The sequence below is a fragment of the Aphidius gifuensis genome, linkage group LG4 (assembly GCF_014905175.1).
Source record: "Aphidius gifuensis isolate YNYX2018 linkage group LG4, ASM1490517v1, whole genome shotgun sequence".
Classification (NCBI taxonomy): domain Eukaryota; kingdom Metazoa; phylum Arthropoda; class Insecta; order Hymenoptera; family Braconidae; genus Aphidius; species Aphidius gifuensis.
The window spans coordinates 16,173,918-16,190,711 of NC_057791.1; the positions used below are offsets into that span (position 1 = coordinate 16,173,918).

Below are 16,794 nucleotides of genomic sequence, written 5' to 3' on the forward strand. Positions count from 1 at the left end.
ATTGTTGTCATTCATTGTTATCTTTCATCAAATTTATTCAAAGATTAAATTATCTTTCATTACATGAGCATTAACCAGAAATGCTATTTTTTCGTAAAAAAAAATTACAGTGATTCTATTTGTTTTTTATTTTTTCGATTAAACGCAATTTTCCTTTTTTTTTTTTTAATTAAACTTATGAATCACAGTTTGGAAAAAATAGATAAATACATTTTAATTAATTGTAAATTAAAAAAATATTATACACAATAAATTATTTGCAATATTTATTTTAAATAATGACAAAATTATCTGGTTATATGCTTTTGTAAAACATAATAATTTGTAAAATTTTGCACAAGAATTAAATTATGAAAATCTGACCTAAAAATCAAATCTAATAGCTAAACAAAATTAAAAGTTTAAGCTGTTACTTGTGCTCCAATAAGGATAACATCTGAATTATTTATTTCGACATCAAGTGACCAAGAAAAAATGAAACATTTTAAATTAACCCAATTTAATATCGTACTAATAATTTAAATAATTTTTAATTGGTTCATGAGATATCATGATGAATAACTCAGATTGTTATTGTAAATAAAAACCATAAAAAAATTAATAATATTGTCGAAAACAGTTGATGCATTATTTCCAACTAAATTCTAAGGTCAGATTTCGATATAAACGAGTAGCAAATGAGCAATCATATTGCCTCATAGACAAAAAATAATATATGTATTGTCTCAGTTGACTAAATCTGCCTGTAAATCAAATTATTATTTGCATATATTAGAATGAATATACAAAAAATAATTATAATTAGCTATCTTGGTAGAAATTCTCTCACGACCCAACTGTTTTTTTTTTGTTTCAAACTAAATCAATTGATGGAAAAATGAGTTTTCGAAATAAATCATTGTAAGAATTTTTATAAAACAATAATTTAAGTAAATGAATAAGTTACAATTTCAATATTTTCCTATGGATATTTTACAACATAATATGTACAGCAGTGACTTTAATTTATATACTTGAATTATTTTACATTATATATTCTTTAAATAATTATTTTTCGAAATTTTATTTTCATTTAATCATAGTATGATTATTTTAAATATATATTTTATATATAAATAATACATAATTGAGAGTTTTATTTTTCATTTGTAATATTCTAATAGTATGCATATAATAATTTGATTTATTATGTGTCAGTTGGTTATTAGAAAAAATAAAAAATATAAATAAAAATGTTCAAAATGAACGCATAATATAAATAACGATAGTCAATGAATGGTCTTGGCGTAATAGTAAATCGAGATTATATTAAATAGATAAATGATTGTCTGATTTAAAAAAAAAAACAGATATAAAAAACAAATTAGTTAATAATAATTAAATAACATTGCACTCATAACTTTAATGATAGATCACATTGCGGGGCGTCGATTAAGGGAAAAAAAAAATGACCAAAATATTGGTCGAAAATTATAGTACAAAGCTAGAAAACTACAAAAAAAAAATAACAATTTTTAGAATATAAAAATAAAAAAAAAATAAAAAAAAAATGGTAAAAGCAATGTTCAAAATAAAATCAGGAAAAATATACAAAAAAAAAAGTAAAAAATTCAAAAAAAAAAAACGAGCTAAAAAGTAATAATAATAATAATAAATTCATAAAAAGTTATGAGCAATTATTTTACAAGCGAAATAAATAATAAAATCGCTTAGATAAAAAAAAAAAAAGTTTATTATTCCATAAGATAATTGATACAATATTACGTCACAGAAGTACAAACACTACCTCTTATAATAACTCTTGTACAAAGAGCGCTAACGGAAAATAATAAAATAAAAAAAAAATAACAACAGTAATCTCATATAAGATTGTGTAAATATTCCATTTTCACGTGAGACTTAATGTTGAACGATAGTTACCTTCGTACTAATATATTCAATAAAGTTATAAATAATTAAAAAAAATAAAAAAATAACAATAATAAATAAAATGCATATATTGGACATTTTTTCGAGTCCTTATCTCAGGAATTACGAAATTCAAGTACAAACTACAATTTATAATAGTTTATAAGATTTACTAACATGAAATAATAAAAAAAACAAAAATCAATTGATTAAAAATATTGTAAAAGTAGAAAAATAGTTAACAGAAATAATATATTATTATCAAAATAATTGGTATAACAATAATTTAATATCAAATACTTTAATGACATTAATATTATTAATGAATCATGGAAATACAACTGTCTTCAACTGTCGATTTTTAATTTCGAAAAGAAAAAAACATTATAGTATTATTTCTACTCAATGATGTTTAATTATTTTAATTTTTTTTAGTCTGTCTAGTTTTTTTTTCTTTTTCATTGATTTATCAATATTTTTTTGTCTTAATATATAAAGTCAATGACAAACACTTATTATCTAAAATTGTAGGTCAATATGTAATTGTTTTGTTTATTTTTTAATTTTTCAATAAATTATTTATTTATGTTTTTTTTCTTTTTTTTTTTTTTTTTTTACGCTGGACGTAATCGTGAATCAAAAATAATAATACAATATCATGTATTAGAAAGTATAAAAAGAAAAAAAAAAAAAGCACTCTGATTCGACGATTATATTTGTGCATCAATAAGAAAAATGAAAAAAAAAAATTGTGTTAGAAATTAAGTTGGCCCTAATGTCGTTGTTCCGCATTGTGATAAAATGAAAATTAAAATTATGTAAAAATTGAGTGAATATATAGTTTTTCTTTTTTTTTCATATTATTTTTAACGAATTGGTTTCCACCTTTATGCAAAAAACCAAAATTGATTATACATTATATTGTAAAACCGATGATTTTTCGGTTAAACATGAATTAAGTTCAAATATGTTTATAGGCTTGGTAATAAAGAAAAAAAAAAAAAAAACAATTCCATATGAATGTGCTATGATTTTTTGGACAGATTTAAAATTCGAATAATAAGATTAATTGTAAACTGCTGACTACATTCTCGAATAATATGAGCATTTGTGTCATTCAATAATTAATTTTATTTTTCATTGTTAATCCCTGTGTTTTTTAATTTTTTTTTTCTCCAATTGAATTATTATTATTTGATTTAAATTAACAACCAAACAGCTATATATGTTAATTGTTTTTGAATATTTCACAGATAAAAAAGTTAAGAATTTCGTTGTAATATTGACTTTATATCTAGTAGGAAAATAAAGCATTTTAAGCACTGAATAAATCAACATTCAGGTCAATTTTTATCAACAGGATGAGCCTTTTTCGAAACTCCAAAGGGTAAGATAAGTGAAAAATTTAAAAAAAATCAATAATAATGGGATAATCAATTATAAAGCTTTGGAGATTTCAACAACTGATTCAATGATTTACTTGTAAAAATGTTTTCATGATAAAGGCATGATAAATAACGGTAAGTTTTTCAACAAAATTAAAATTAAAAATTCTGATTAATTGAATTAAATCTTGCTCTTGTAAGATAAAATATCTGTAAAAATATACGATTGCTTTAAACAAACAAATAATAATATTTAATTTTTCATAAAAATAAAACTCATTTATATTATTTTTTTCAAACAGTCAATATTTGCAAATAAAAAAAATGTTTTTCAACATATTTTTTTGTTAACTGATTGATCAAAAAATATATGGCTTAAATTTTCGAATATATATAATTGAATGTGATATCAAAGCTTCATCTTTAACATTGAAATTAAAACAAGAAAAAAAAAATTTGCAACTGGACATTGTAATTGTTCAACGAAGGTATATTATTTAATTATTGATTCATTTTTTTTTTCTTTTTTTATTTATTTTGAGACTGCAATTTCTTCGATGGTATGTATTTGTACAACTGCTCGAGTGAGTTTATATTTTGTGATTTGATCGAGTAGCTCAAGCATGTGGCTGGAATAAATGCAGCACGGCATGATCTAGACGAGAAAAATACGAAGCAGCAGGGGATAATTGAGCTAAGTAACAATTGTAATAATAAAAGCTTGATAAGAGAAACTTCATATTTTTATAAAAGAAATAAGTATGCAGTATTTTGAGAGTAAATAACTCAGCTAAAATAGAATTAACGTTAATTCATTTGTATTAAATAGTAATATTAATTTGTATCGATGAAACAATCAAACATTATTAAAAACTTACTATTCGGATATTACTAATTCAGCTAAATATGATATTTTATTATATTACTGGCTGCAAAAATCTCTAATGAAATATTTTGATAACGAGTATTGCAGGGAAATAAATTGTTATCTTAAAAAAATTAATTGTCTCAAGGAATGGATGAAATTTTCTATATTAAAACAAATAGAAAATGGACTATTTAAGTCAGTAGATTAGATTAAAAAATAAGAAAATGATAAGTTTTTCCGGAAATAAAGGAAACGTAAAAATAAAAAGCAAAACGAATAAAAAAAATTATGTTAGTTTTGACATGCAAATGGAGTTGCAAGAAAACACTAACAAAACGAGTCATTGTTGAGAAAGAAAATACTTTTTCATAAAATATAAAACGCATGAGATAACGTAAGAGAAATTACAATGGAAATAAAATATAAGCACTGTGTAAAAACAATAACAGAAGCAATATAACAACTGTATTGTTGTCGGTAACGAAAATAATGTTTTTATAAGAAAATAAATTAAAGTATATAAGGCTCGGCACGAATACCAGACATTAGTTGAAGCGAAAAACAGAAAGATGCGCTTTCTGTCGATTGCTGTATTGTTAATTGCAGGCATTGCCTGTACAACAGGTAAACCAAATGCATGGGGACCAAAAAACAAATTGGAAGTGATAATCAATGCAGCCGATGGATTAGAAGACATAAACCTAGACGCTGACAATTTTGATGACTTTTTACGTCATCACCACAATGCTGTAGTAGAACTAAAAGAAGGAAAAGATGGATGGGAAATTATTACATCAGCACCCGATACTTCTTCATCAAGTGAATCAGACTCAATCAGCTCATCCGGATCAAGCAGTCTATCATCCAGTGTATCTGGAGCTGGCAGTCTCGCTTCATCTGGTGCAGGCAGTATAGCATCCAGTGAATCTGGTGCTGGCAGTCTCGCATCATCTGGAGCAGGCAGTATAGCATCCAGTGGATCTGGTGCTGGCAGTCTCGCTTCATCTGGTGCAGGCAGTCTATCATCAAGTGTATCTGGTGCTGGTAGTCTTGCTTCAAGTGGATCTAAATCTGGATCTTCATCAGGAAGCCAATCTGGTGCTGGCAGTCTCGCATCAAGTGCATCCCAAGCTGGTAGTGCAGCTCAATCAGGTAGCTTATCCAAATCTGGCAGTGCATCTCAAGCCGGTAGTGCAGCTCAATCAGGTAGTGCATCCAAATCTGGAAGTGCATCTCAAGCCGGTAGTGCAGCTCAATCAGGTAGTGCATCCAAATCTGGAAGTGCATCCCAAGCTGGTAGTGCAGCTCAATCTGGTAGCTCATCCAAATCTGGCAGTGCATCCCAAGCCGGTAGTGCATCTCAAGCCGGTAGTGCATCCAAATCTGGCAGTTCTTCCCAAGCTGGAAGTGCAGCTCAATCTGGTAGCTCATCCAAATCTGGTAGTGCATCTCAATCAGGAAGCGCATCCAAATCTGGCAGTGCATCCCAAGCCGGTAGTGCAGCTCAATCAGGCAGTGCATCCAAATCTGGCAGTTCTTCCCAAGCTGGAAGTGCAGCTCAATCTGGTAGCTCATCCAAATCTGGTAGTGCATCTCAATCAGGAAGCGCATCCAAATCTGGCAGTGCATCTCAATCAGGCAGTGCATCCAAATCTGGTAGTGCAGCTCAATCTGGTAGCTCATCCAAATCTGGCAGTGCATCCCAAGCTGGTAGTGCATCTCAATCTGGTAGCTCATCTAAATCTGGCAGTGCATCTCAAGCCGGTAGTGCATCTCAATCTGGTAGCTCATCCAAATCTGGTGGTGCAGCTCAATCTGGTAGCTCATCCAAATCTGGTAGTGCATCTCAATCAGGCAGTGCATCCAAATCTGGTAGTGCATCTCAATCAGGCAGTGCATCCAAATCTGGTAGTGCATCTCAATCTGGTAGCTCATCTAAATCTGGCAGTGCATCTCAATCTGGTAGCTCATCTAAATCTGGCAGTGCATCTCAATCTGGTAGCTCATCCAAATCTGGCAGTGCATCCCAAGCCGGTAGTGCAGCTCAATCTGGTAGCTCATCCAAATCTGGCAGCGCATCTCAATCAGGCAGTGCATCCAAATCTGGTAGTGCATCTCAATCAGGCAGTGCATCCCAAGCTGGTAGTGCAGCTCAATCTGGTAGCTCATCCAAATCTGGCAGCGCATCTCAATCAGGCAGTGCATCCAAATCTGGTAGTGCATCTCAATCAGGCAGCTCATCTAAATCTGGAAGCTCATCTAAATCTGGCAGTGCATCCCAAGCTGGTAGTGCAGCTCAATCTGGTAGCTCATCTAAATCTGGCAGCGCATCTCAATCAGGAAGCGCATCCAAATCTGGTAGTGCATCTCAATCTGGCAGTGCATCCCAAGCCGGTAGTGCAGCTCAATCTGGTAGCTCATCCAAATCTGGCAGCGCATCTCAATCAGGCAGTGCATCCAAATCTGGTAGTGCATCTCAATCAGGAAGCGCATCTAAATCTGGCAGTGCATCTCAATCTGGTAGCTCATCCAAATCTGGCAGTGCATCTCAATCAGGCAGTGCATCCAAATCTGGTAGTGCATCTCAATCAGGCAGCTCATCCAAATCTGGCAGTGCATCCCAAGCCGGTAGTGCAGCTCAATCTGGTAGCTCATCCAAATCTGGCAGCGCATCTCAATCAGGAAGTGCATCCAAATCTGGTAGTGCATCTCAATCTGGCAGTGCATCCAAATCTGGTAGTGCATCTCAATCTGGTAGCTCATCCAAATCTGGCAGTGCATCTCAATCAGGAAGTGCATCCAAATCTGGTAGTGCATCTCAATCAGGAAGCGCATCCAAATCAGGCAGTGCATCTCAATCTGGTAGCTCATCCAAATCTGGCAGTGCATCCCAAGCCGGTAGTGCAGCTCAATCTGGTAGCTCATCCAAATCTGGCAGCGCATCTCAATCAGGCAGTGCATCCAAATCTGGTAGTGCATCTCAATCAGGCAGTGCATCCAAATCTGGTAGTGCATCTCAATCAGGCAGCTCATCCAAATCTGGCAGTGCATCCCAAGCCGGTAGTGCAGCTCAATCTGGTAGCTCATCCAAATCTGGCAGCGCATCTCAATCAGGCAGTGCATCCAAATCTGGCAGTGCATCCCAAGCTGGTAGTGCATCTCAATCAGGAAGTGCATCCAAATCTGGCAGCGCATCTCAATCAGGCAGTGCATCCAAATCTGGTAGTGCATCTCAATCAGGCAGCTCATCTAAATCTGGCAGTGCATCCCAAGCCGGTAGTGCAGCTCAATCTGGTAGCTCATCCAAATCTGGCAGCGCATCTCAATCAGGCAGTGCATCCAAATCTGGTAGTGCATCTCAATCTGGTAGTGCATCTCAATCAGGCAGTGCATCCAAATCTGGCAGTGCATCTCAATCAGGCAGTGCATCCAAATCTGGTAGTGCATCTCAATCAGGCAGTGCATCCAAATCTGGCAGTGCATCTCAATCAGGAAGTGCATCCAAATCTGGTAGTGCATCTCAATCTGGCAGTGCATCTCAATCAGGAAGTGCATCTAAATCTGGCAGTGCATCTCAATCTGGAAGCTCATCCAAATCTGGCAGTGCATCCCAAGCCGGTAGTGCAGCTCAATCTGGTAGCTCATCCAAATCTGGAAGTGCATCTCAATCAGGCAGTGCATCCAAATCTGGCAGCGCATCTCAATCAGGCAGTGCATCCAAATCTGGCAGCGCATCTCAATCAGGCAGTGCATCCAAATCTGGCAGTGCATCCCAAGCCGGTAGTGCAGCTCAATCTGGTAGCTCATCCAAATCTGGAAGTGCATCTCAATCAGGCAGTGCATCCAAATCTGGTAGTGCATCTCAATCAGGCAGTGCATCTCAATCAGGCAGTGCATCTCAATCAGGCAGTGCATCCAAATCTGGCAGCGCATCTCAATCTGGCAGTGCATCCAAATCTGGTAGTGCATCTCAATCAGGCAGTGCATCTCAATCAGGCAGCTCATCCAAATCTGGCAGTGCATCCCAAGCCGGTAGTGCAGCTCAATCTGGTAGCTCATCCAAATCTGGTAGTGCATCTCAATCAGGAAGTGCATCCAAATCTGGTAGTGCATCTCAATCTGGCAGTGCATCTCAATCAGGAAGTGCATCCAAATCTGGCAGCGCATCTCAATCAGGCAGTGCATCTCAATCAGGAAGTGCATCCAAATCTGGCAGTGCATCCCAAGCTGGTAGTGCAGCTCAATCTGGTAGCTCATCTAAATCTGGCAGCGCATCTCAATCAGGAAGTGCATCCAAATCTGGTAGTGCAGCTCAATCTGGTAGCTCATCCAAATCTGGCAGCGCATCTCAATCAGGCAGTGCATCCAAATCTGGTAGTGCATCTCAATCAGGCAGCTCATCCAAATCTGGCAGTGCATCCCAAGCCGGTAGTGCAGCTCAATCTGGTAGCTCATCCAAATCTGGCAGCGCATCTCAATCAGGCAGTGCATCTCAATCAGGCAGTGCATCCAAATCTGGCAGTGCATCTCAATCAGGAAGTGCATCCAAATCTGGCAGCGCATCTCAATCAGGAAGTGCATCCAAATCTGGTAGTGCATCTCAATCAGGAAGTGCATCCAAATCTGGTAGTGCATCTCAATCAGGCAGCTCATCCAAATCTGGCAGTGCATCCCAAGCCGGTAGTGCAGCTCAATCTGGTAGCTCATCCAAATCTGGCAGTGCATCTCAATCAGGAAGTGCATCCAAATCTGGCAGCGCATCTCAATCAGGCAGTGCATCTCAATCAGGAAGTGCATCCAAATCTGGCAGTGCATCCCAAGCTGGTAGTGCAGCTCAATCTGGTAGCTCATCCAAATCTGGCAGCGCATCTCAATCAGGAAGTGCATCCAAATCTGGTAGTGCATCTCAATCTGGCAGTGCATCCCAAGCCGGTAGTGCATCCAAATCTGGCAGTGCATCTCAATCTGGTAGTGCATCTAAATCAGGTAGTGCATCCCAATCTGGCAGCGCATCTAAATCTGGCAGTGCATCCCAAGCTGGTAGTGCAGCTCAATCTGGTAGCTCATCCAAATCTGGCAGCGCATCTCAATCAGGAAGTGCATCCAAATCTGGTAGTGCATCTCAATCAGGCAGTGCATCCAAATCTGGTAGTGCATCTCAATCAGGCAGTGCATCCAAATCTGGCAGTGCATCCAAATCTGGTAGCGCATCTCAATCAGGCAGTGCATCCAAATCTGGCAGTGCATCCCAAGCTGGTAGCGCTTCTCAATCAGGAAGTGCATCCAAATCTGGTAGTGCATCTCAATCTGGCAGTGCATCTCAATCAGGAAGTGCATCTAAATCTGGCAGTGCATCTCAATCTGGAAGCTCATCCAAATCTGGCAGTGCATCCCAATCCGGCCGTGCATCTCAATCTGGCAGTGCATCTCAATCTGGCAGTGCATCTCAATCTGGCAGTGCATCTCAATCAGGCAGTGCATCCAAATCTGGCAGTGCATCTCAATCAGGAAGTGCATCCAAATCTGGCAGTGCATCCCAAGCTGGTAGTGCAGCTCAATCTGGTAGCTCATCCAAATCTGGCAGCGCATCTCAATCAGGCAGTGCATCCAAATCTGGTAGTGCATCTCAATCAGGCAGTGCATCCAAATCTGGCAGTGCATCTCAATCAGGAAGTGCATCCAAATCTGGCAGCGCATCTCAATCAGGCAGTGCATCCAAATCTGGCAGCGCATCTCAATCTGGCAGCGCATCTCAATCAGGCAGTGCATCCAAATCAGTGCATCCCGCTGGTGCAGTGCAGCTCAATCTGGTAGCTCATCCAAATCTGGTAGTGCATCTCAATCAGGAAGTGCATCCAAATCTGGTAGTGCATCTCAATCTGGCAGTGCATCTCAATCAGGAAGTGCATCCAAATCTGGCAGTGCATCTCAATCAGGCAGTGCATCTCAATCAGGCAGTGCATCCAAATCTGGCAGTGCATCCCAATCTGGTAGTGCATCTCAATCTGGTAGCTCATCCAAATCTGGCAGTGCATCCCAAGCCGGTAGTGCATCCAAATCTGGTAGTGCAGCTCAATCTGGTAGCTCATCCAAATCTGGCAGCGCATCTCAATCAGGCAGTGCATCCAAATCTGGCAGTGCATCCCAAGCCGGTAGTGCAGCTCAATCTGGTAGCTCATCCAAATCTGGCAGTGCATCCCAAGCCGGTAGTGCAGCTCAATCTGGTAGCTCATCCAAATCTGGCAGCGCATCTCAATCAGGAAGTGCATCCAAATCTGGCAGTGCATCCCAAGCTGGTAGCGCTTCTCAATCAGGCAGTGCATCCAAATCTGGCAGTGCATCTCAATCAGGCAGTGCATCCAAATCTGGCAGTGCATCTCAATCAGGAAGTGCATCCAAATCTGGTAGTGCATCTCAATCAGGCAGTGCATCCAAATCTGGCAGCGCATCTCAATCAGGCAGTGCATCCAAATCTGGTAGTGCATCTCAATCTGGTAGTGCATCCAAATCTGGTAGTGCATCCAAATCTGGTAGTGCATCTCAATCAGGAAGCGCATCTAAATCTGGCAGTGCATCTCAATCTGGCAGCGCATCCAAATCTGGCAGTGCATCCCAAGCCGGTAGTGCAGCTCAATCTGGTAGCTCATCCAAATCTGGCAGCGCATCTCAATCAGGCAGTGCATCCAAATCTGGCAGTGCATCTCAATCAGGAAGCGCATCCAAATCTGGCAGCGCATCTCAATCAGGCAGTGCATCTCAATCAGGAAGTGCATCCAAATCTGGCAGTGCATCCCAAGCTGGTAGTGCATCCAAATCTGGCAGTGCATCCCAAGCCGGTAGTGCAGCTCAATCTGGTAGCTCATCCAAATCTGGCAGCGCATCTCAATCAGGCAGTGCATCTCAATCAGGAAGTGCATCCAAATCTGGCAGTGCATCCCAAGCTGGTAGTGCAGCTCAATCTGGTAGCTCATCTAAATCTGGCAGCGCATCTCAATCAGGAAGTGCATCCAAATCTGGTAGTGCATCTCAATCAGGAAGTGCATCTCAATCAGGAAGTGCATCCAAATCTGGTAGTGCATCTCAATCTGGCAGCGCATCTCAATCAGGCAGTGCATCTCAATCAGGCAGTGCATCCAAATCTGGCAGCGCATCTCAATCAGGAAGTGCATCCAAATCTGGTAGTGCATCCAAATCTGGTAGCGCTTCTCAATCAGGAAGTGCATCCAAATCTGGTAGTGCATCTCAATCTGGCAGTGCATCTCAATCAGGAAGTGCATCCAAATCTGGTAGTGCATCTCAATCAGGAAGTGCATCCAAATCTGGCAGCGCATCTCAATCAGGCAGTGCATCCAAATCTGGTAGTGCATCTCAATCTGGCAGTGCATCCCAAGCTGGTAGTGCAGCTCAATCTGGTAGCTCATCCAAATCTGGCAGCGCATCTCAATCAGGAAGTGCATCCAAATCTGGTAGTGCATCTCAATCAGGCAGTGCATCCAAATCTGGCAGCGCATCTCAATCAGGAAGTGCATCCAAATCTGGTAGTGCATCTCAATCAGGCAGTGCATCCAAATCTGGCAGTGCAGCTCAATCTGGTAGCTCATCCAAATCTGGCAGCGCATCTCAATCAGGCAGTGCATCCAAATCTGGTAGTGCATCTCAATCAGGCAGTGCATCCAAATCTGGTAGTGCATCCAAATCTGGTAGTGCATCTCAATCAGGAAGCGCATCTAAATCTGGCAGTGCATCTCAATCTGGAAGCTCATCTAAATCTGGCAGTGCATCCCAAGCCGGTAGTGCAGCTCAATCTGGTAGCTCATCCAAATCTGGCAGCGCATCTCAATCAGGCAGTGCATCCAAATCTGGTAGTGCATCTCAATCAGGCAGTGCATCCAAATCTGGTAGTGCATCTCAATCTGGCAGTGCATCCAAATCTGGTAGTGCATCTCAATCAGGCAGTGCATCTCAATCAGGCAGTGCATCCAAATCTGGCAGCGCATCTCAATCTGGCAGTGCATCCAAATCTGGTAGTGCATCTCAATCAGGCAGCTCATCCAAATCTGGCAGTGCATCCCAAGCCGGTAGTGCAGCTCAATCTGGTAGCTCATCCAAATCTGGCAGCGCATCTCAATCAGGAAGTGCATCCAAATCTGGCAGTGCATCCCAAGCTGGTAGCGCTTCTCAATCAGGAAGTGCATCCAAATCTGGTAGTGCATCTCAATCTGGTAGTGCATCCAAATCTGGTAGTGCATCTCAATCAGGAAGCGCATCTAAATCTGGCAGTGCATCTCAATCTGGTAGCTCATCTAAATCTGGCAGTGCATCCCAAGCCGGTAGTGCAGCTCAATCTGGTAGCTCATCCAAATCTGGAAGTGCATCTCAATCAGGCAGTGCATCCAAATCTGGTAGTGCATCTCAATCAGGCAGTGCATCCCAAGCTGGTAGCGCATCTCAATCTGGCAGTGCATCCAAATCTGGTAGTGCATCTCAATCAGGCAGTGCATCTCAATCAGGCAGTGCATCCAAATCTGGCAGCGCATCTCAATCTGGTGCATGCATCTGGTATGCATCTCAATGGCAGTCCATCCAAATCTGCAGCACCCAGCATCTGCAGTGTCAAATCTGGCAGTGCATCTCAATCTGGCAGTGCATCTCCTGAAAAATCAAGTGCATCCCAATCTCAGGCATCTCATCCAAATCTGGTGTGCATCCCAAAAGTGCAGTCCAATCCAAAGTCTGCAGTATCTCAATCTGGCAGTGCATCCAAATCTGCAGCTCAATCTGGTCATCCAAATCAGCAAAAATCTCAAAGGCAGCATCCAATCTGGTAGCATCTCAACTCAAGCAAATCCGGTCAGGCAGTGCATCCAATCTGGTAGCATGCATCTCAAATCTGGCACATCCAGTCATCTCAAGTGCATCCAATCAGGCAGCTCATCCCAATCTGGTAGTGCATCCAATCCCAGTGCATCCAAATCTGGCAGCAGCATCATCCAGAAGTCATCCAAATCTGGCAGCGCATCTCAATCAGGCAGTGCATCCAAATCTGGTAGTGCATCTCAATCAGGCAGTGCATCCCAAGCTGGTAGTGCAGCTCAATCTGGTAGCTCATCCAAATCTGGCAGCGCATCTCAATCGGGAAGTGCATCCAAATCTGGTAGTGCATCTCAATCAGGAAGTGCATCCAAATCTGGTAGTGCATCTCAATCAGGCAGCTCATCCAAATCTGGCAGTGCATCCCAAGCTGGTAGTGCAGCTCAATCTGGTAGCTCATCCAAATCTGGCAGCGCATCTCAATCAGGCAGTGCATCCCAAGCTGGTAGTGCAGCTCAATCTGGTAGTGCAGCTCAATCTGGTAGCTCATCCAAATCTGGCAGTGCATCCCAAGCTGGTAGTGCAGCTCAATCTGGTAGCTCATCCAAATCTGGCAGCGCATCTCAATCAGGAAGTGCATCCAAATCTGGCAGTGCATCCCAAGCTGGTAGCGCTTCTCAATCAGGAAGTGCATCCAAATCTGGTAGTGCATCTCAATCTGGTAGTGCATCCAAATCTGGTAGTGCATCTCAATCAGGAAGCGCATCTAAATCTGGCAGTGCATCTCAATCTGGAAGCTCATCTAAATCTGGCAGTGCATCCCAAGCCGGTAGTGCAGCTCAATCTGGTAGCTCATCCAAATCTGGAAGTGCATCCAAATCTGGTAGTGCATCTCAATCAGGAAGTGCATCCAAATCTGGTAGTGCATCTCAATCAGGCAGCTCATCCAAATCTGGCAGTGCATCTCAATCTGGCAGTGCATCTAAATCTGGTAGTGCATCTCAATCAGGCAGCTCATCCAAATCTGGCAGTGCATCCCAAGCTGTGCAAGCCAGGCATCTCAATCTGGTAGTGCATCTCAATCTGGTAGCTCATCCAAATCTGGCAGCGCATCTCAATCAGGAAGTGCATCCAAATCTGGCAGCGCATCTCAATCAGGCAGTGCATCCAAATCTGGCAGTGCATCTCAATCTGGTAGTGCATCTCAATCTGGTAGCTCATCCAAATCTGGCAGCGCAATCAATCTGGAGTGCATCTAAATTGGCAGTGCAGCTAAATCTGGTAGCTCATCCAAATCTGGTAGCGCATCTCAATCAGGAAGTGCATCCAAATCTGGCAGTGCATCTCAATCTGGTAGTGCATCTCAATCTGGTAGCTCATCCAAATCTGGCAGTGCATCCCAAGCCGGTAGTGCATCCAAATCTGGCAGTGCATCTCAATCTGGTAGTGCATCTCAATCTGGTAGCTCATCTAAATCTGGCAGCGCATCTCAATCAGGAAGTGCATCTAAATCTGGCAGCGCATCCAAATCTGGTAGTGCATCCAATCCTGCGCATCCAAATCTGCAGCTCAATCTGGTCGCCCATCCACATTTGGCAGCGCATCCCAAGCCGGAAGTGCATCCAAATCTGGTAGTGCATCTCAATCAGGAAGTGCATCCAAATCTGGTAGTGCATCTCAATCAGGCAGCTCATCCAAATCTGGCAGTGCATCCCAAGCTGGTAGTGCAGCTCAATCTGGTAGCTCATCCAAATCTGGCAGCGCATCTCAATCAGGAAGTGCATCCAAATCTGGCAGCGCATCTCAATCTGGTAGTGCATCTCAATCAGGAAGTGCATCCAAATCTGGTAGTGCATCTCAATCAGGCAGTGCATCCAAATCTGGTAGTGCATCTCAATCAGGAAGTGCATCCAAATCTGGCAGCGCATCTCAATCAGGCAGTGCATCCAAATCTGGCAGTGCATCTCAATCAGGAAGTGCATCCAAATCTGGTAGTGCATCTCAATCAGGCAGTGCATCCAAATCTGGTAGTGCATCTCAATCAGGCAGTGCATCCCAAGCCGGTAGTGCATCTCAATCTGGTAGCTCATCCAAATCTGGCAGTGCATCCCAAGCTGGTAGTGCAGCTCAATCTGGTAGCTCATCCAAATCTGGCAGTGCATCCCAAGCTGGTAGTGCAGCTCAATCAGGCAGTGCATCCCAAGCCGGTAGTGCAGCTCAATCAGGTAGTGCATCCAAATCAGGCAGTTCTTCCCAAGCTGGAAGTGCAGCACAATCAGGTAGCTCATCCAAATCTGGCAGCGCATCTCAATCAGGCAGTGCATCCCAAGCTGGTAGTGCAGCTCAATCTGGTAGTGCATCCAAAGCTGGCAGTGCATCCCAAGCTGGTAGTGCAGCTCAATCCGGTAGTGCATCCAAAGCTGGATCATCAGCAGGAAGTCAATCTGGATCTGGCAGTCTCGCTTCCAGTGGCTCTAAATCAGGCAGTGGATCGTCAAGTGGTTCTATTTCTGGATCAGATGCTTCATCCGGTTCTGGTTCCGGCGCTCTTGCTTCTAGTGGTGCAGGCTCTATCAGCTCCTCTGGAGCAAGCAGTCTAACCTCCAGTGGTTCAGGATCAAGTGGAATAATTAGAAAACCATCTATATGGTCATCTTCATCATCATCATCCAACTCTGGAAGTATATCATCAGGTATGTTTCTTTCTACTATTTACTTGTATTTACTTTTTTTCCAAAAACATTATGTCAAGTATCTTTTATTAATTTTGAATTTTTTCTATCTTTTCAGCATCTTCAAGTGCTGGCGACGAAGTTTACTACATTGGAGTTTTGCGAGGAGGTCAATGTACTTGCTTAGCAGAATTACCACGTCCATCAATTCCAGCCTAATTGAATTCTTTACCATTCCATTCGGAATTCAGCCATTCAATTTAAATGACACCGTTCTGATTTTATTATTATAGCTACGTTTATTATTATTCATTTGTTTTTTTTTTTCTATATCAAATTTAGTTTTAAAGTTGTTTTACATCCGGTTGATTACTTATTTCTTATTTTTTCATATCGACCTATGTAATATTGAATTATTAGTATCAACTTGTTTCTTAATATACGAATTGCAAATAATATTTGTGTTATTATTCTAATTCCTTGCTCCTGATAAATATTCATTTTTTTCATGTTCACTCATTTTTGTGTATATTTATTTTATTATTTTTCGTACAGCATCAGCATCTATGAAATTTCTTCAAATATTTCATTCTATTCAACGCCTGCTAAACCAATAATGTTTGTGAGTATCAGTCTGTTTTTTCAGCTGATATCTCAAGAATATTTTTCCAATTATGTGAGCAGCCACTTGCTAATTACGTCATACTTACAGTTATCGTTTCGTTAATTTCAATGTCTTTTTTATGCTCTTAATTAACATGTATATGAATTACCTCGCAAGTGCTCTGAATTTTTTCAAGATCATTGATTATTGTTAATTGATTTTCATTCATTATTTTCGTAACCCATCGTTTGAATCTATTTTTTTTCATCTCGTTGTTACATTCATCATCGTTCATCATACAGCTAACATTTCTTGGCTAAGATTTACGACATAAGAATAACAAACATTTCGAAAATTTTCTTTTTTATAATTCCCAATTTAACCGATTGCTTATCACATTTTCTCTGCCATGATTATAAAGAGTCAACGTCCCATAGATCAGCCCAGTCTTATGTTACCAAGTCAAACTAAATGAATTTTTTTTACAAAATAGTGGAAAATGATTACTTTATTATCTTTCTCGTCATGTTTGATTATTAATCGATT

The 16,794-nt window shown here is 40.2% G+C and overlaps 1 protein-coding gene across 1 annotated transcript; it reads left to right on the top strand.

The window, feature by feature from the left end:
• Positions 1-4,730: 4,730 nt before the first annotated feature.
• LOC122853972 (streptococcal hemagglutinin-like) lies at positions 4,731-16,100 on the top strand. The gene is made up of 12 exons (XM_044154382.1): positions 4,731-5,961; positions 6,286-6,393; positions 6,754-9,093; positions 9,202-9,552; positions 9,715-9,921; positions 10,008-10,655; positions 10,908-11,789; positions 11,880-12,707; positions 12,913-12,927; positions 13,169-13,994; positions 14,599-15,665; positions 15,763-16,100. Exons 1-12 carry the CDS (start codon positions 4,731-4,733, stop codon positions 15,861-15,863), a joined length of 8,604 nt encoding a protein of 2,867 aa, XP_044010317.1. The 3' UTR covers positions 15,864-16,100.
• Positions 16,101-16,794: the final 694 nt, after the last annotated feature.

Excerpts from the sequence above, each read along its gene's own strand:
- LOC122853972 (XM_044154382.1), top strand. The coding sequence starts at position 4,731 with ATGCGCTTTCTGTCGATTGCTGTATTGTTAATTGCAGGCATTGCCTGT. Across the intron at positions 9,094-9,201 it reads TGGCAGTGCATCCCAAGCCG|GTAGTGCAGCTCAATCTGGT; the intron begins GTAGTGCATCCA and ends CATCCCAAGCTG. Across the intron at positions 10,656-10,907 it reads TGGTAGTGCATCTCAATCTG|GCAGTGCATCTCAATCAGGA; the intron begins GTAGTGCATCCA and ends CATCTCAATCAG.